The 20,191-nt window shown below is 36.7% G+C and overlaps 2 protein-coding genes across 2 annotated transcripts; one reads left to right on the forward strand and one right to left on the reverse strand.

The window, feature by feature from the left end:
- On the forward strand, nucleotides 1-2,868 carry LOC125203207 (heparan-alpha-glucosaminide N-acetyltransferase-like). Its single transcript, XM_048101514.1, has 13 exons — nucleotides 1-288; nucleotides 361-498; nucleotides 574-655; nucleotides 741-817; nucleotides 894-1,009; nucleotides 1,085-1,193; nucleotides 1,264-1,380; nucleotides 1,469-1,560; nucleotides 1,627-1,693; nucleotides 1,768-1,849; nucleotides 1,922-2,013; nucleotides 2,420-2,563; nucleotides 2,640-2,868. The coding sequence occupies exons 1-13, from the start codon at nucleotides 85-87 to the stop codon at nucleotides 2,784-2,786; spliced, it is 1,467 nt and encodes a 488-aa protein (XP_047957471.1). The 5' UTR covers nucleotides 1-84; the 3' UTR covers nucleotides 2,787-2,868.
- A 2,638-nt stretch (nucleotides 2,869-5,506) lies between these two features.
- Nucleotides 5,507-8,424, reverse strand: LOC125203722 (ACT domain-containing protein ACR10). The gene is made up of 6 exons (XM_048102140.1): nucleotides 7,988-8,424; nucleotides 7,678-7,893; nucleotides 6,917-7,022; nucleotides 6,458-6,782; nucleotides 6,093-6,377; nucleotides 5,507-5,887 (listed from the first exon to the last, which is right to left on the reverse strand). The coding sequence occupies exons 1-6, from the start codon at nucleotides 8,139-8,141 to the stop codon at nucleotides 5,750-5,752; spliced, it is 1,224 nt and encodes a 407-aa protein (XP_047958097.1). The 5' UTR covers nucleotides 8,142-8,424; the 3' UTR covers nucleotides 5,507-5,749.
- Between the last annotated feature and the right edge of the window lie 11,767 nt (nucleotides 8,425-20,191).

The following is a 20,191-nucleotide window of genomic DNA, read 5'->3' on the forward strand; positions in this document are numbered from 1 at the left end:
GAGTTGTCCCTTCCTTCTCCTCTTCTCTTATAAAGTATATCATTACATTACTTCTAACATAAGTTGTACTAACCGAATATTTTCATGGAGGACTCAAACAAGTTGGAGGAGGGGTTCGGACCGGGCCCACAACTCGCAAGCAAAAATGAACAGCTTGACGGGGAGAGAGGTGCTGCTCATGATGTCAGCATTGAGGCTGAGACTAAGGGCACGACGACGTCAGAGGGGCCGCCACCGAAGAGCAAGAGAGTTGCGACGTTGGATGCCTTTAGAGGGCTCACAATAGTGGTATGAAAAGCAATGCACTTTTATTAACAATCGTGTTTTAACTGATTAAGAAACGGTGTGGTGTGTTTGCAGTTGATGATACTCGTAGATGATGCTGGAGGGGCGTACGCACGCATTGACCACTCGCCATGGAATGGCTGCACGCTGGCAGACTTCGTTATGCCCTTCTTCCTCTTCATTGTGGGAGTCGCCATTGCTCTTGCCCTCAAGGTGAATTCTTCATATCATTTATTCATTCGAGTTGCTTGAACAAGTCTACTAAAATTAGATTTTATTCTTTTGAAGAGGATTCCGAAGGTCTCGTTTGCGGTTAGGAAGGTGATACTAAGGACATTGAAGCTCCTGTTTTGGGGAATTTTGTTGCAAGGTATAGAATAATACTGATTTCCTTGGGAAAGTAGTTCTGCATAACCTTTTTTCGAATAAACAACACGATTTTTTGCACATTGCAGGAGGATATTCTCATGCACCGGATGATTTATCGTACGGAGTTGATATGAAGGTGATCAGATGGTGTGGCATTCTCCAGGTGAGAAATGACAGTTCAAAATTATTGAATTCTTGACATGACTGATTGGCACACATTTTGTTGATCATGGATATAGAGGATAGCGTTGGTCTACTTCATCGTGGCCCTAATCGAAATTCTGACCACGAAGATCAGGCCGACTACTCTAGAACCTTCTCTGTTATCCATTTTTTCTGCCTATAGGTGGCAATGGTAAGTTGTACTCATTTTGATTGAGGCTTCAAAATTCAGAATTTGGTTTCTGTAAAAACAAATTATTGTTTTCAGGTTGGGTGGATTTGCAGCATTTGTGATCTACATGGTTACGACGTTCTCTCTCTACGTTCCTGACTGGAGTTTCGTGTTGCACGAGCACCACAAGACAGAAAGATACTATGTAATCTGTGATGACTTTTACTAGTAAAATGAGTTTAACGTTATGTTGAAAATGAGGTACGATATTACAGGTAAAATGTGGGATGAGAGGGCATTTAGGGCCTGCTTGCAATGCAGTTGGTTATGTGGACAGACAAGTCTGGGGGATTAATCATCTTTACTCTGATCCAGTTTGGAAGCGGTTAAGGGTTAGTTCTAATCATCATCAAATTCTAATATACTTCATTCATTTGGAGAGATAATATCAAGTTAATGTTTATTGGCCATGTATTACAGGCTTGCACTTTCAGTTCACCTAGTTCTGGTCCACTGCGCAAGGATGCGCCTAGTTGGTGCCGGGCTCCATTTGAACCCGAAGGGCTGTTGAGGTCTGAATACTTGTGAATGATTCTTGATTTTTGAATTCTTGATCAATGTTTGGATTTTGCATGCAGCTCGATTTCAGCTATCGTGTCTGGCACAATTGGGATTCACTATGGCCATGTTCTAATCCATTTTAAGGTGGTTGATTGAAGATTGAGAAAATCACTATGGTATTGGTTTGTTTGATGATGGAGAATGTGTGTTGGTTGCAGGGTCATGCTGAGAGGCTTAAGCATTGGGTGTGTATGGCTGTTGTTTTGCTAGTAGTGGCCTTAATTCTTCATTTTACAGATGGTAATGTGGTTATTACATTAGGAGAGGAGGTTATTTTAAGAATGTAGTTAATTTTTTTTAACTGTGATTCAGCTATTCCCATCAACAAGCAGCTTTATAGTTTCAGCTATGTTTGTTTCACTGCTGGTGCAGCAGGCATTGTATTCTCCGCCTTCTACATACTGGTATATACTATACTACTATATACAAATGGGATGTAATTAAGTGCAAATTCTATATACTGTATAAATTCCAAATTATGATCTGAACCGTTTGATATCAAGATTTGATGTCAGATAATAGCGTCAACAAAAAATGTATTGACAACCGATTGATGTTGATCTGAACCGTTTGATATCAAGATTTGATGTCAGATAATAGCGTCAACAAAAAATGTATTGACAACCGATTGATGTTGCGTTGACATTTTCTGTTGACGTTATTGGTCATTTGTTGACATCAAATCTTGAAATCTACCGGTCCAGATCATAGTTTGGAGTTTGTAGGAAATATGCAGTTTGCATATTATTACTACACTAGATGTATGTTTGTATCTCTATCTCTGTGCCTGAGAAAAAGAAGCATATGCAGATTGATGTTTGGGGAATGCGGACCCCGTTTTTGTTCCTGGAATGGATAGGGATGAATGCAATGCTGGTGTTCGTCATGGCGGCTCAGGGAATTTTCGCGGGATTTGTAAATGGATGGTATTTCAAGGATTCTGATAACAATCTGGTAAGTGATGTAAAGCTGATTCATAAATAAATACATGTAGAATTTGTGAGTGAAAATGTGTGTTGTGATGGTTCAGGTGAATTGGATTCAGGAGCATGTTTTCAACAATGTGTGGAAATCAGAGAGAGTGGGAACTCTGTTGTATGTATTGTTTGCTGAAATCACATTCTGGGGAGTGGTCTCTGGCATTTTGCACAAACTTGGTATCTATTGGAAATTGTGAAAACATTACTCTAATCTTAGGTGCATTTTGGAGCCATGTTTAAATGTTCAACAAATCGGTATTGTATATTTCTAATGTGGTATATCATCTATGTATTTCGTGTTAATCACACACCGAATATCAATGCAAGAAAACCCAAAATACTCAGAACAATTATAACGATGATGATGTAAACGAACTGTTGGTCATACTATTTTTAGCGTCCACCAAATATATACACAAATCTTGATTCTTTGATATCACTCGGATATACTTCGTCCATCCCACAAAAATAGTCTTCCTTTTTCCATTTTTGGGTCGTCCCACAAAAATAGTTTTTTTTTTCATTTTTGGCAAGTTTTTTATCTCTTGTGAGATGAATCTCATTTTCCACTAATAATGATAGGGTCATATTAAGGTTATTATTGATTTACAGTATCTTTATATTTTCTTGTTCCTTAAGTTAGGGTATTTACTCTTTAGTATTATAAATAGGACCTATTGTTATTCTCATAATTCAATCAATGAAATAATCGTTTATCGCCTTTCTTGTTTTCTTTATCATTTTTCTGCAAACCCTAGTTGTCGACGGGATTTCACCTCCCGGGACTTCTATTCTATCTTCCGGCATCGCGTTAAGGAGATTATCCTTAACAATTGGTGCTTTCATCCTTGAACTCATGGAAGAAGTTAATCTTCGTTCATGGTCGGAGATATCGCAAGCATCCGAAGGCTTGCAATTGAATTCAACAGCAGCAACGTTGGAGCATATTCTCGCTAGGTTCGCCCGACTTGAGAGCAGCAACGCTCCCTCCGTTGCAACCCGAACCTGATCCACCCGACCGACCCCGGCTGTACACCGCCGCACAGCCACCTTACCCACCCTACCAGCCACATCCATATCTAACCTGGGATTCCCTCACACTGCACCGAAACCCTTGGAGCATGCCTCATGTTGTTGATGTTTCAACCAATTCAGCACCACCAACGCCCCCTGTGCCGATGCCAGAGTCAAACCCCTGCTATCCCTCGCCTGCTGCAACTGCTGTCCAGCAACCACCACAGCTCCGTGAGCCTTCTCTCACACCATACACCTACACCACCAGCCTACTCCACCAAACACACCAGTCGCCACCGCCTCCGCCTCCGAACACTTACTTGCAGCTGTCGTATGAACCTCAAGAAACACTACCACTCACACAACAGCACTACACGGGGCAGGAAACATCCATTCAACAGCACAACCATAACGCCGGGTACCCATCACGCCAAACGGGGTACCAACAGCCGTGCTCTCTCGTCAATGGACCAGACCTTGACGAGCAGCCGCAATACTTTACCACCGAACCTCAGCCCTGGCAGATAGGTTGCCAGCTAGCCCGTCTGTCCTCACCAGAACCGGTGCCACCATACGACCAACCACCAAGGGTACCTACATGCTGGGATCTGCCCGAACAATGCTTTCGACAAGGATTTTCGGTTTCCGATCAGCAGCCCCCAACTGGCTGGCCCCCACCACCACCACTGCGCTCGCCCTCCTGCTGGTGGCCGCCGAGTCACGGCTGTTCAGTAGCACCGCGACCTGCTACTGCTCCACCTCACACCGACGATTTCCAACACCTCTTGTGTAATGTTGTGGCATCTACAGTGCAAGTAGATGATGAGGGTAGAACCCTTTCATTGGAAAAAAATCATGGAGCTGAGCCCAAAGAAGTCGGACCATTAGAATTTAATCATGCACCCGAGGACCAACGGGAAGATTTGCCAAGGCTACCACCTTCAAGACTCAAGACAGGAGACAAGCCTTTCAATTGGGAGGGGAAACTTGAGCGTGCTGCTATCCTGCCGCCAACGTCGTTGCCTGCGGCTATCCCGAGCTCAATGAAAACGGGAGAAGCTGGAACAACCGTGGATATGGTGGTTGCACAGGCTACGGCCATTGCCGAAAAGATTTCTGATTTGACAAATGTTGCCTTGGCATATGAATCTGTATGTGCTACTAGAACTGATGATGCTGCTCCATTAAAGATCATCTATGGAGGACCTGTGAAGGGTGTTACATTGAATGATTGGACGAGCATAAACTTGACTAGGAAATATGGAAGGGAGTTCATGAAGCATTCTGAGAGCAGCAGATTGTTCTTAAAATCTTTTGGAAGGAACAAATTCGCATCCATGGTTGCATTTGATCCAGGAGGGGATAGCTCGACAAAGCTTCTGTTCGCGACGCTTTTGGTTGTGTCGTGGTTCCACCTTGAGGACAAGGTGGATTTTAACCGTGGGAGAGTTGATACGGTCATATTAGTATTATTATATCTCTATTGTTTAGTTTACTAATGATTTATCATATCTTCTATTTAGGTTATTATTGATTTACAGTATCTTTATATTTTTTTGTTCCTTAAGTTAAGGTATTTACTCTATAGTATTATAAATAGGACCTATTGTTATTCTCATAATTCAATCAATGAAATAACTGTTTATTGCCTTTCTTGTTTTCTTTATCATTTTTCTGCAAACCCTAGTTGTCGACGGGATTTCGCCTCCCGGGACTTCTATTCTATCTTCCGGCATCGCGTTAAGGAGATTATCCTTAACATACTCCAATCACTTTTTTCTTATTACCTTTCCCTTGCTTTATCAAATTTACATTAAAACTCGTGTCATCTCATAAGTATCTTTTTTATGAAACGAAGGGAGTAGCATGTATGTGGAAACTTGTTAAAGTTACATGTCTCAAATCAGAAGTTAAAAAACCTTTTCATAAGAGCCCATTGAGACATCAACTGTATTAAACTAGGAGTTACATAGCTAAGTAAGGCCTGCAAAGCTTAGCTTTACAATACAATAGTACATAGTCAAATATGTACATATTTTGTAGAGTAAAAAAACACATACTTCGCTGACAAATTATGAACTATATACAGATTGCATCGACCACCCGAGCACCCAAGTAGAGTAAAACACCGCGAGACGAATAACGATTACTTCCAACTCATCAACATCTTCCAAACAGTCTCCTCTACCTTTTCCTTTGAGACACAACCCAGGTCCCCTTCATCAAGTAAAACCCGATAAACTTCCCACTCCCGATCTCTAATCACATACCTCCCGATTTCAGCCTGCGACACCAGCGGGATTACACCGATAATTTGAAATCAACATCAAACGGGATTCTTATAAACTGACATGTTGGATCAAGTTTAAACAAAGCAATTTCATCTGCGATACAATGTAGCATCTAAAACGAAAAAATAAAATTATTTGGAAAAAGATACTTGCACACAACAGTAACAGATAATGAGGAATGTGAGCAGTGGAAATTACCGAAAAGATTGGCGTATCAAGCATCTTGAGAGCCAGTGTAATGTCGTAGAACACTAGGGGGCGACCTTTTCCTGATAACTCGACCGGATTCGCAACCAGCAGCTCAGTATCAGGGCCACGGCTGATCAAGGATACTCTGAGAGGACGACTCAGTTCCATCTCTAGGCGAGATTTCAATCCATCCTGCTTGCACGGGTCAACTATCTTCTTTCCGTCAGCTTGCATGATAAACAAGTCCATCTCACACTTTGTGTTCTCTTTTGAAGTGATGCGTCCATACGAAATCTGGTTAGCGATTCAGATGGCCATTAGCTCGTAGTGAAAATATATCAGGCAGCAGAAATTTGGACAGTGAAACTATTTACCTGGATGTTATAATCCTTCAAAGTTCGCATAACATCATACAGGAGACCTTTGTGATCCTGGCAAACGAGTTGGAGAAGAGTGTGAGAAGGGCTCAATGAGTTATCCATGGTGACCAATGGCCATTTAAGGGCAGTGGAGTCATCTCGAGGTTTGTCTATGAACATGCCTTGGGCAACTGCGTCCGAGAGAAACGAGCTTCCTTGACAACAGGCAGTAATTTCAGGACCAACCATTTCTATCTCACAGCTCATCATGGTATCCCCAATAACGCCTTTTAAATGTTCGTATGTGTCCTCCTTTCCCTTCTTCGTATGTAGAAGTTCCCTGATAAATCCATTGTGAGATGGAAAAGTATGCTATCGACCAAAATTGACGTTCATATTGCAACAAAATCGATAATGCAGAAGGCATAACGGTGAAAACTTTTCAAAACTCAAAGCAAGAAAGACTGTGGTAACCTTGCATCTGTTACGAAGAAGAGATCCATCACTTTCCCATCTGGAGTTGTCGACACCTTCACTCTCTTTATCGTCAACTCGAGCTCACAAAGAACCTCAGTCACATCTGCCAAAAACCCTCCAAATTTCAACTGGTGCATACCATTATTAGAAGGAATCCCTTACTATCAAACATTCGGACAGAACTAGGCACATAAATCGTCCAAAAATTCCGAGATACTAAAACAAGAACATCAGAAAATTTTGTGTCCGCCCATGCATACACGTACACCCACAACACCACATATATACACACACACACCACCACACATGCACACACACACCACCACACACACACACACACCCCAGCACACACACACCACCACACACACACACACACCCCAGCACATATATACGCACACATCAACACAGACATACACCACATATGCACACACTCATTTACGTGTATAGTACAAAATAATATGATCCAAAATATTTTTGAATAAATATTTTTTTTGGTAGAATCAACATATTAATTATTCATATTTCATTCCATTTCATTCTTATATTATTTGTAGTTACCAAGCATAGGAATGGAATCAATCAAGGAATAACAATTCCATTCCATTTGTATTCCTTGCGCTTTCCATTCCATCATACCAAGAAACCCCTAAGACGTAGTACCAAACTACAAAACCTATAGTTTCCAATACAAAAAAAGCAAAACCAATTGAAAAACAGAATTACTAATAAAAAGGCAGCATTAAGCTAGAAGAATTTACCATGCAAAAGGCCTGGTCGGTCATGGCAACAGAACTTCAAGAGGAAGACATGAGGAGGCTTAGGAGGTTGCAATTGGGTATAATAGAGAATCCCAGAAGCCAAGGAAGAGGAAGGGCATGCCTCCATCAATCTCTTCTTCAGCAAACCCCACCGTGTATTCTGTCTGCCCACCACCCACAACACTATGTAGCACCACTTTCCATCGGTAGATACATCTCCACAAATCCAGTAAACACAAAATTTATCAATTTTTATAATCATGGGAATAAATTACTACAACATGAACTTGATAAATAAAATTGAGCATACCAGTTCTGACAAGAGTGAGGCCAAAGAAGAGAATTATGCGGCAAAGATCAGAACCCAAGCCGGTCTTGTCGGGACAATTAACGGTAATAACAGTGGGCTCTTCTTCTTTCTCCGACTGCCGAATTAGCACAGCATCATCAAGCAGTATCCCCATCTCTTGTTATCTTTTTCCTTCCTAAAAAAGATTGAAACTTTCCTTATCTATACCGAAACCAAACCCAAAGAACCCAGCTTTTTGTGTTATGCATCAACATTCTTCAGAAGAATTCACGATACTGGTCTTTAACATTTATCACTTCTATCTAGTGATAGTGAAATTGTAAATAAATTATGTATTAATTCAAATGGGGGTTCTTTTTGGTTCAAAATTTTGGGTTGGTGGAAGGCGGGGGAGACGGCCCCCAATTTGCCATTCCTCTCTTCTTCTCGTGAATATGACGGTTCACGAGATAATGCCCTCTTTTTTTAGAATTAACTTTTCATCTATTCCATTTAAAGAGCTCTATGTTTTTACTCGCGCATTTCTTTCACTTTCTTTTTACTTTTTCATAATGTGATCGTTGTCATATTTTTACTTTTAATGCAGCCCTTTCGTTTTAGTACTACTCCATTTACTTTCTTTTATTAATTTTTTAAATATTTTCTTTCTTTTATTATTTTTTTAATATTTTCTTTCTATGTTCCAAATCAGCTAAATGAGCACGAATAAATTGAGCATTATAATATTAACCTATTTTCATTATTTTAATTTCCACTTTGTTTTTGTAGCTATCAGCTAAAGTGATTTAAGAATTAAAAAATACAAAAAACTATATAAAATAAAAAAAATTATCATAATTAAAATAAATGAATTTATTATAAAAAATATAAACTATTCAAATATGATTTTATTGAATTATTAAAATTTTAAATCATACCACTTTGGGGCTCTGAGTGTGGACGACGAAAGTCATTTTCTCACACGGACTTCTTTTTTATGTTCCAAAAAATTATAAAGAAATAATGATTTCCTCTTTTTTTAAAACAAAAATAAGACTTTTATTATTATAATTATATTCAATTGAATATAAAATATTCAAGCAACGACAAAAAGAAAAAATACTATTTAAATTATTTTCTTGTTATATTTTACCAGAACTAAAAAAAATTATCGATTATTCTACAATACATTTTTTGTGTTATGGCACATCGTGCTTAGCGACCTACAATTAAAAGCTGACAAAAAAAGTGAAATTTTTTTTGATAAAGTTACATTTCTGAATTTTATTTTCTTTTTAGCTCATTAAGTAGATCATTTAGCATAACAATTGCATAAAAATTAGAATAAATGAAAACAGCAGAGGCTTAAAAGGGGGAAAGTTATAAATATAAAAGATCTATTAGAGCCTGCACAACCATTCTCTCCCATCCATGAAGTACTCAATAGAATAATGTGACCTATGAATAATGTAGACCATGCAAAAAAAGCACGGTCTACACTATTCATACGTCACACTATTCTATTATTCAAATTTAAATTCCAATTACTAAAAATATAGTCTTAACAATAAAGCTTCATTAAAAAAATTCGAAATACCATTACAAATTCCTAAAAAATTAAAATTACATAATTGAAATCCTAAAAGTTTAAAATTATAGTATATTCTAAAAATTAAAATTGTACAATTCAATTCTAAAAATTAAAATTACTTTTTTTGGGTTTGAATAGATGAAACTACTCCTCCGGGCGCGACGATGGTGGCTGACGGCGCATACCCAATTGCACTTCGAAGGCTTCAATCATCCGGGCATGTGCAACTTGTTGTTGTGGATTCATACGGACGTGTCGGTGTGGAGAGCAGTCTGCAAATACCTGAATAACGTGTTCACATTAGTAGGGATAGGATGCGGTGGAAGTATGGGGGTCGGTTGGGCTTGGCTCTGTGCGCGACAGCGGCTAGTCTTCGCCGCTTTTGTCCCTTGCTGGCGACGTCGCGAACCGCTTAGATCGGCATCAGAACTATGCAAGTGAGCTCAAGCGAGCTGGCTTGCCACCTCATTGATGCACTATTTTTTAGCACTAAATAAACCTGCAAGTATACAGAGTATATATAGTATAATCAAAGGTCAGTACCGGGATATCGAACACGGGGAAGGCAAACACAAAGTGTCTATCCTCTACTAAGACTCAATTACTATTTGGAAGAACAGTAGGTTTTGGAAAAATTTTGAAAACTAAAAACAATAAAAAGCATATAACAACTAAATGCAAATAAAACACGGAAATAATCGATAGACATAAGAGAATCCCAGGGATGTGCGTTCACAGTTATGGTTATACAAATTCCAACTACAATACCCTAGCACAGTTTATACTTTGAAAGGACGAGTCACCTAGCTTATGCTCATGCGATACCAACGTTGATTACAAAATTAGGGTTGTCAATCCTAACACGTAACTCCAAAAAGCTCCTAAGACCCTTGAAAAGTCCTCACTCTCAATTAACAATGTCGTTTTAAGAGAAGCTAACTATAGCGTCTACTAAGTGAATCTAACTCGCTAGAACTCTGTCACAGTTATGAAGCAAGTTATATTAAATCATACACGATTGTGTCACTCAATCATGCAGCATCAAAACTACTTAGGGAAGAAACAAAGTAAAAACAAAACGGATATTAAATAGAAAAAGGAATTTGTATAACCAAAGTCGTTACTAACATATCCCTAGAATCCTATGAGTTTAGTTACACATGATGAAATAAGCTAAACACATAGATTGAAGGGAAGACAATTTGAACATAAAACTAAAGCAAATAAAACTTGTAGGTTGAATCCTTGTCGTTCTTGATGTTCTTGAAATCTTTCTCCAACTCCTTGCACAAGTGAAGTACTCTGGCTCTTGATCTCTATGAATTATTTTGCAAGTAGAAGCTCTCTAATTTGATGAAGCTTGAGGTCTTATTTATAGGGGAAAGCCAATCCTTGTTGTAGAAGGAAAATATCTCCAAAATATGGTAAATCTTGAAGCAAATCTAGGGCATCTCGGATTCGTCGCCTTTCTCCGGCGGGCCGCCACACCTTGGCCGGCGGTCGTCGCGTTGGACTCCAGAGAGTCTGTTTCCTCGGCGGCGGACCGCCACACGACTTTCGGCGGTCGCTGGGCGAGACTTCTCTTCCAAGCGTATTTTTCCGAGGTGTACCGCTGCATTGATCTGCCCACCGGGCGCCGGCGGTCGCCGCACACATCCGCGGCGGTCGCCGGTCGCCGTCTGACTCCAGATTTTCAGACTTTGCGTTTTGGCTCCCTTTTTCGGCTCAATTATGCACGTTTCTCACAAAACACGTCAAAATACCAAAATAGACAAAATATGCAAATAATGGACGTGTAGAGTGACTTTGACATAAAAAACGGACCAAATAACGGCCTTAAAATAGTTCAAAATCCGAGCGTATCACTCATCCTTGCCGACTTCTGATTGCGGCCTTAACAGTTTTCCCGAGGAACTCGTTGAGAATTGGCTGCCTCCAGACAACTTAGGCATATGATGAACAATCCTCCACGTCGTGATATGATTGAATGGTTTGTGCATCATCGTTTGATAGTCCAACATGGCCCCCATCATGATGTCGGCTTCACTCATGCTGTTGTAGGTCAATCTCATTTCATCGAGATAAAATCTCTAAAACTTTTGTATTTCTTCGGCCCTCCCAAACGCCTCGCGAAACATACTTGCGTTGTGCTCTCTAGTTCTATCGAGCCGGTTGGCATTGTAGGTGTTGATGATGCGCACCCAAAACCCCATCCCGTTTTGACTGGTGCCGGTGATCGAATCTTCTGACACCGAAACATAGGTCTGGAACAATTTGTCCATCTCCGCCGGGGTGTACGGAGCGCAGACGTTGAAGTCCTTGTGATGCATGTTGGGGGTGTGCCCTCCGGAAGTTGAGACAACGCTTGTGTCGAGCCGTATTCAGGCGGCAACGGCGAGCTCGCGCATGGCCGTGCCAATGGCACGAACTGCTCTTCCCCATGGCCCGTGAGCAACCGTTGTGCATGCTCTTAAGAGCAAGATATTATAGTACTACATACGTTTCATTCAAGATGTCCACCTTTCCCTTTTAGTTTAACAACTTAAGATGTCTTATTTCTATATTTAGAAATATTTTCATTAAAATATTCAATTATTTTTTTCTCTCTACTTACTATACTTGAACAGCTGCTCTTAAAATTTCATATCACTCAAGAATGTGAATATCTTGAGTGAGACGGAAGAAGCTTGAATTTATTACAGTATTTGTGAGCAATTATTTTTTCTCTCTACTTACTGTACTTAACAGTTGCTCTTAAAATCTTATATCACTCAAGAATGTGAATATCTTGAGTGAGACGGAAGAAGCTTGAAGTCACTTTAGAGTTTCAAGGAATATAACATTAATAGTGTTATAGTTCCAATTGTTTAGTTCCTAGGTACATTACTTCTCTAGTCCATAAATAGGGATGTACTATGTGTCACAGATCAACCCTTATGATGTATGCACTTACTATAAATAATTCAAAAAATTTAAAATAAATAACCACACTTCAAGTGCATAAAGCGCACATAATATAATTTCAAAAACAACTATTTATCAAGTACATATTTCCATCATTCTAAACAGTTTTGGGACCCTCTCACCACTCTATACACTATACATTTATCTACATGCAAAAAATGATGAGGAGGAGAAGGTTGCTAAAACGCATCAGCCGCCGAACCTGATAACACGTGCAGTATATGCGACCCACGTCAACCAAATACTTCACTGATATTTTATTCCTGGAAAATATTAGTGGTTTATGTGAGCCACAACTCAGTGTATATAAATCTTACTGTTAATTCCACAGTCCAAAATTCAAACATTTCCTTTAACCAATATAGATAACAATAATATTAAAATAATTCCATATAAATATGCATATGTCACTCTGTTCAGTTTATTATTCTGTGACAGATCAAGCCTGGCATCTGTCCGGGATTCCATTGTATCTGACCTGAAGGTCTCATTGCCATTATACATATATATATATATATGACCCGAAGGTCCATTTCCATTGTATATATGACTCGTAGGTCTCATTGCCATTGTATACATATATATGACCCGAAGGTCCATTGCCATTGTATATATGACCCGTAGGTCCATTGCCAATGTATATATGACTCATAGGTCCATTGCCATTGATATTAGACCTAGGGCAAGACTGTCACATATCCTCTTTAATCCAATGATTCAAATAATTCCAAAACCATATGCAAACATATCAATTGCATCAATTACATATTTCTATCATATAATTCATTTACAATATATAAAACATATCCATTGCAACAATCACATGTCCATACCATATTCCACCATCTGTATCAAATAACACATAATTATATCAGAGCCACATCATATAATCAAATTATTCACTTTATTTAACACTTAGCAAAGAAGCACATAAAACATTTAAAATTAAAATTGTGATTTATACACACCTGGTCACGATGGATAAACTACTCAAAACCTCGATCTCTTCTCTTCGTCTACCACTCTCATTTATAGTTGTTACTTCTAAAGCCTAAATATTCTTCTTTCTCATTCTCCTGTTCTTTTACTGTTCATATTTTGTATTAAAAGCTTCCGCTCCTTTCCTTCTAAAAATATATATAGCAAAACTTATTCCCTTCTCCCTTCCTAATTCTCATCCTCCAAAATAAAGAACAAAAATATTCTATATATAGGCATGTACATTGACGGCATAATTTGGTGACTCACCTTATACTTATTTGTATTTTAAAAGCAAAACAATGAAAACTAAAATGTGTAACCTTTATAAAAATTTTGGCAATACAATAATATATTAAAATGGCATTTGCTATGCCACGTACAACATATATTTATTTAATGTATATCAATCTTAGTTTATACAAAAACATGCACATATCTAAATTTATATATATATAAATACGTACATGAATACTATTAATATTATCTCATGCAAAAATACACATGTTACTACTATTATTTATATTATATTATATTAATTTAGGATACTATCATTTCCTATGTAATACTATATATTTCCATGTACTAAAACTCTCCCATGTGTGTGAAATTATTTATATTATATTATATTGATTTAGGATACTATCATTTCCTATGTAATACTATATATTTCCATGTACTAAAACTCTCCCATGCGCACACACGCATTATTACATATGCACACACTTAAATTAGCTATTTAAGGTCACGTACACATACACGCTTATACACGTATATCATATTTATGTAAATAACATTATATATTTGCAATGATAAATTAATGTATTTCAATATGCAAATTGATGCATGTTTCGGGTTAGGGATGTCACACTATGTATCAACAAAACAAATCAAATCAATCACAATGTAGTCTTCAAGAATTCTTCACTTTTATATTCCGCATTTTAGTTTTCAACATAGTATCAGAGTAGGTTCGATCTCTCGCATGGATCAATCTGTCTCTATAGCAAAAAAAAAAAACGAAAAAAGAAAAAAAAAAGAAGGAAGATGTTGTTCTTCACTAACAAAGGGATGGCATAGCAAGGAAGATGTTGGAGTTCGACTTTTGGAACTGCCCCGTGGCATAGTGTGTGTTTGAAAAAAGAGAATAGCTCCCCGAAAGCCCTTTGTGAAAGAATAAGAAGAGAAGCGAGGGATTTAAGCGGTGGAAAATCAAAAACAATCTCATTTCAAAAATCTCAAAGGTACATCTTTATTGCATTGGGGGGAATCAATTGAAGGTATTGAAGAAGGGTTAAAAAAATTGGGGGGGAAAAAGCCTTCCCCGAGTTCCCCCCCTACGTGTCGACGGTCCGCAAATTAAATTTGGGATTGGAAACATTTGAATTGGCTATCGAAGGGAAAATCGAAAGGGGGAGAGAGGAGAAACCAAAGTAAAAGGGTTGCGAAGTCTCACCGGGCTATTGATGCATTTCGTGAGGGATGATGAACGGTCTATGGGAAGAGGTTTCCCGGGAAAAGTGAGAATTCGAAAGGGCGGAAAAAAAGCCCGGGGAAAACCCCACGATTTTGGAGAAGAAAGTAGCTGGAAAGGGGCACCAAAATTGTTGAAAGGGGGCAAGCCCTTGGGGGAAGGGTGTTGCGCTTCCATCGAGTATTTCCAAAAAAAAAAAAAGAAAAGAAAAATTGGGGTAATATTATTGGGGTGAAAAAACCTTTTTTTGACTAAAGGGAAAAAATGGCCTTCCAAAAAGAAGCTTTGGGATGGGAATTTAAATTTAGTTAAAACAGATTTCACCGAGTTAAAACCGGCAAAAAAAAAAATGAAGAGGCTCCTGGATACGAGCAAAAAAAAAAAAAAAAAAAAAACCCAAGAAAGCTCCCGACAGGTAAAACTTTTGTCGGAAAAAAATTAAGATGCTCTTGATACGAGCTTAAAGGTCAGATTGACTCCCTTTTCACAGTTAAAGCTGCCAAACCCAAAAATTAAGAGCTTTTGACACGAGTTAAACTTTTAAAAAAAGAAAAGCTCCTTGATAAAAGGCCCAAACTTTAAAGATGAAGGCTCCCTTTATAAAAGGCCAAGTGTTGGAAAGATCACTTTAGGTGTCCCAAGTATATTGGGAGAGAAAGTGTGGAGTCTCGAGAATATTGGAAAGAGTCACTTTAGAGTTTTAAGGAATATGACATTAATAGTGTTATAGTTCCAATTGTTTAGTTTCTAGATACCTTACTTCTCTAGTCCTATAAATAGGAATGTACTCCCTCCGTTCCATAGTAATGGAGGCAAAAACTTTTCAGCACGGAGATTAAGAAAAATTGTGTTAGGTGAGTTAAGTAAAGAGAGAATAAAGTGGAAAATGAAAAACGTAGAAAGATGGAGATAGAAAAAAGTAAGAAAGAGTAAAGTAGGTGTGAAAAAATGTGTTGCCTTTTACTAAAAGGGGAAATGACTCTATTACTATGGAACGGATGGAAATGGAAAAACGCTCCTATTACTATAGAACCGAGGGAGTACTATGTATCAACAAAACAAATCAAATCAAATCAATCACGATGTAGTATTCAAGAATTCTTCACTTTTATATTCCACATTTTAGTTTTCAAATGGCAGCTGATTCAATATCTCGTCTACGGAGATGATGGTATGACACTAGTTGCACGATTGGTGAGTGCTTAACTCATTTTCTGGATATTGCTACCGCACGTGACTGATGCGCTGGTGCTGGTCCATTCACTACTTGTCTCTCTCTCTATTATTTTAATTGGAATTGGTGAGTATTCAATTTAATTTAATTTAATTTAATTTAATTCAATTGATAGATTACGCCTTTCTGTTATTTACCAAAATCCAATCTAACCTATGACAATACCACATTAATACAAACCTTACTTTCATTTTTGCATAGGATTAACTAGTCATCTGTACAACACTACAAATAAGCAATGGAATCTGATCAATCTGGGGCCCAGTGCTGTCATCCGTTTATCAAGAACTTTTACACATTTGCAATTTTAAATTGGCTGGCTCCATCATGTTTTAAAGGGTTCTTATTCTAAAAGCACATCTTAAAACAATTAAAAGATGGGTTGAAAATAAATCAAAGCTACTCCATAAAAGACTTCAATCATCATCCACCAAATATGTGTCCATCGTAATATATATGTATGAACCTATAAAGTTGAAGTACTGGTACGCCTGCTTTTTATCCATCAAAATAATTGCATCTTCATTATAAATTAATATTGTATGACTGCAGATGTTCAACATTATGCTTGTCCATACATAAATGTTGTAAAGTTCCATTCAAAAAAACAATTTGTTGTAAAGTTTGGCATGTTGACGCTAATAATATTAAATATAAATATATAATGCTACCAGTCACAAAACACTACCCTATGTCCAACCCTAAAGTGCTAATAATAGTAGTAGTATTTTTTTTATTAGTTGGAAATTGGACTAGGACGGAATCTAGTGGTTTGGATAGAGTTTGTGACTAATGTATAGGAATATTCAACTTAGAGACGGCAGCCAATGATTATTTAATATTGTGGTAAGTAGGCACCACTTATTTTCAGCACTCATCTTCAAATAATACAAATAATACTACAAGAATAAGCATACGGTGTCTTTCAACGCAATTATTTTAATATCTACATGGAATATTGTGTATTCATTCTCCAACTCTACTACTACTAGACTACAGTCATATATTAGACTTTAGTGTCTCATTGTAAAACACGCGGTAGTTTAATTTAAATTTTATTTCAGGTGCAAAGTTTTATATTATCACCTAGTAAATTGTTTTTGAAACTTTCAATGGATCTTAAATTAGTATGGTTAGCAACATCTCATTAGTATGGTTACCACGTACTAGTAAATTGTTTCTGAAATTTTCAATGGATCTTAAATTAATTAGTATGGTTAGCAAGATTTCACAAGCAACATCAAATAATTTCAGAAGCTACTAATTGCAAATGATGTATTATTTGACAACCATTAGAAATGATCGCATAATCTACACTCAACTACTAGAAAAATAAAATACAATGGATCCAACAAAATTCCCAGAGACATGAGAGTGTTTGTTGCTCAAGCTCAACGGTTTAATAAGAAATATTAATATCCATTCTTTAATTTCTCTTTTATTTTATCTTATAAAAAAGATCTTTTTTTATATACTATTAAAAATAATATACTCACTATAAAATTTTATGACGAAAAAGAAAGATTCTAGATTGAATAGGGTTGAAGGATTGTAGTCATTGTACAAATAAATTAGGCATGTACATATAAGTGTGACACGCCTTGAAAAATTATTGGAAACACGTGTAATGTGGTGTGTGTAGGATCAACACTCAGTGTTGTAGTGAAAGTATTTTGCAAGGGCATTTGGATCTTATTATGGAGATATAAGCAGTTAAATTCACACTTCAATTTTTATGGCTTTAACTGCTCCAAGATATTATTTTCAATCTATGTATACTAAAAACTACTTAAACCTTTAGGTTTTAACATTATTCACATTTTTTCACTAGACCTGATTTTTGGAAAATGCACGGACCTCAATCGGATCATTTGGAAGCTGCAATAAGGTTTGCGAGAGATGTCTAAATGAAAAGTTTGGCCAAAAACTTATTTAATAAGAATGGTTTGAGATACATGGACCATGGTTACAAACAATGATGGGTTCTAGAATTAATCATCGTTGGGATCGAACTATACTATAAAGCTAATATTTAAATAATTATTTCTTAAAAATGTACAATCAATACCAACAAAAATTTAATATTGACTTAGTATACCTAACAATGTAAGTTACATTTAGTATTTTTTTACTCCCTCCAACTCAAGGAAGATGACCCCTTTCTTGAGCGGCATGGAATTTTATGCAAATTTATTTTGTGTGTTGAAAGGAGAGAGGGAATAAAATAGAGATAAATGTGTTTCCATTTTAAGTAATGGGTCATCTTAGTTGGGACAAATAAAAAGGAAAGTTGGTCATCGGGACAGATGGAGTATTAAACAAAATTACAAAACTAAATGTTGAAGGATAGAATATTATTTACTAGTTTTTTTAGTTTCAGAATTTACGTAACAACTTAAAACGGTACGGAAAAATATGGCTACAAAATTAAGAAAAGTATTTAGTAACTTTTAGTAACAACATAATTATTATGTAATTTTAAATTAACAAATTAATGACTACAACTTATATAGTTTTTAGAAATTTTAATATAGTTGTAAATGTAATCATTCAATACCCTACACCTAAAACTCATTTCAAGTTAGTAGGATGCTATTGGGCCATCATTTTTAAAAAATTAAAGGAAAAATTAAGCCCAATCTATACAATATATGAAAGGGGAGTTTTGGAAATATTCACAAAATTGCCATTATGAAAATTTTGTAATATTAATGAAAAAAAAATTAAACATGTGACATTATCTCAATATTTTATCAGTAATATGTTGGTACTTCACGGAATCATGGGAGCAGTTCCGTATTAGTGGAGTGGTGGATGTAGTAATGCATTGTGAATTTTAATCGTGTTGTTATTTTTATTCCTCCAAATGATTTTATTGTATTTTACCTATATTCTAACAATAGTATTTAATTTTTACAGTTGGGTGGCAAATGGTGTCGCCGGTTCTCCTGCGTTTGCAGCCTGATCAAGGTTTGTACAATATCCAAAAGCTAAACTCGGTTCTTGAAGATATATAGCAAGTATAATTTGTGATATTGATTTTTCTTTTCCACTCATATGAAGGTTATGATGTTTTTCTTGGAAACATTCTTGGATTAGTTTCGAGGGAACACATCAACATGAAAATCTCATCTTGGACCAATTGTTGCATTTTTCCTGCTCCTGTTTGACCCCCATCAGGTTCACACTGTTGAAAAATAAAATGCGAAAAATAAAACTCAAGAACTCTTGAAGACTACATTTTGATTGATTTTGAATTGTTCTTTGTGATACATTGTACATCTCTATTTATAAGACTAGAGAAGTAAATGTGCATAGGGACTTATAAACTTGGGACTCTACCATAATAACTATATATTCCCTTGAGACCCTAAAGGTACTATTTGAATTAATATATAAAAATAATATTTTTATTTCATTAATTTTTTCACTTATTTTTTTAAGATTAAATACTTTTTTAAAATTGGTGATGAATTAAAATGTGTATCTTTTATTCTTGATTGGAGGGGGTATAATTTTAAATTCTTACATAGAAGAAGACACTAGCTAGACCGAATTGAAAATAATAAAAAATTAAAATACTTACTCATTTCTACGAGAACAATGCACTCTTACATTTTTAATTTGTTCCATAAGAATATGTATTTTTTAATTTTGAAAAGTCTTTTCTTTTTAATGAGGTGAATCTCATTCTCCACTAATAATACTTTAATTACTTTTTATCTCTATCTCTCTCTTATTTTACCAATTTTAGATTAAAACATATGTCACACTCAAAGTGCATATTCTTCAGGGAAGGAGGTAGTATGACGTACATCAGAATAAGGTCTTGAGGCAATATCTCAGAAGGTTCAGCAGCCGTTAGATTAAATTTAGTAGTGATTTTCTGTTTGTTAGTTTTTCATTAGAGCATCTCCAATGGTACATAGGCCAGCAATATGCTAGCCATTCTCTCCCCTGCCACGTCAGCAACACTAAAAAATC

This window comes from Salvia hispanica, chromosome 2 (genome assembly GCF_023119035.1).
Source record: "Salvia hispanica cultivar TCC Black 2014 chromosome 2, UniMelb_Shisp_WGS_1.0, whole genome shotgun sequence".
NCBI classification, from domain to species: domain Eukaryota; kingdom Viridiplantae; phylum Streptophyta; class Magnoliopsida; order Lamiales; family Lamiaceae; genus Salvia; species Salvia hispanica.

Bases quoted from the DNA above. Each gene is read 5' to 3' on its own strand.
- LOC125203207 (XM_048101514.1), top strand. From the start codon at position 85: ATGGAGGACTCAAACAAGTTGGAGGAGGGGTTCGGACCGGGCCCACAA. The intron at 289-360 runs GTATGAAAAGCA...GTGTGTTTGCAG, and splicing joins TTAGAGGGCTCACAATAGTG to TTGATGATACTCGTAGATGA. The intron at 2,564-2,639 runs GTAAGTGATGTA...GTGATGGTTCAG, and splicing joins AGGATTCTGATAACAATCTG to GTGAATTGGATTCAGGAGCA.
- LOC125203722 (XM_048102140.1), bottom strand. From the start codon at position 8,141: ATGGGGATACTGCTTGATGATGCTGTGCTAATTCGGCAGTCGGAGAAA. The intron at 7,894-7,987 runs GTATGCTCAATT...GGATTTGTGGAG, and splicing joins CCTCACTCTTGTCAGAACTG to ATGTATCTACCGATGGAAAG. The intron at 6,378-6,457 runs GTAAATAGTTTC...ATCGCTAACCAG, and splicing joins TGAAGGATTATAACATCCAG to ATTTCGTATGGACGCATCAC.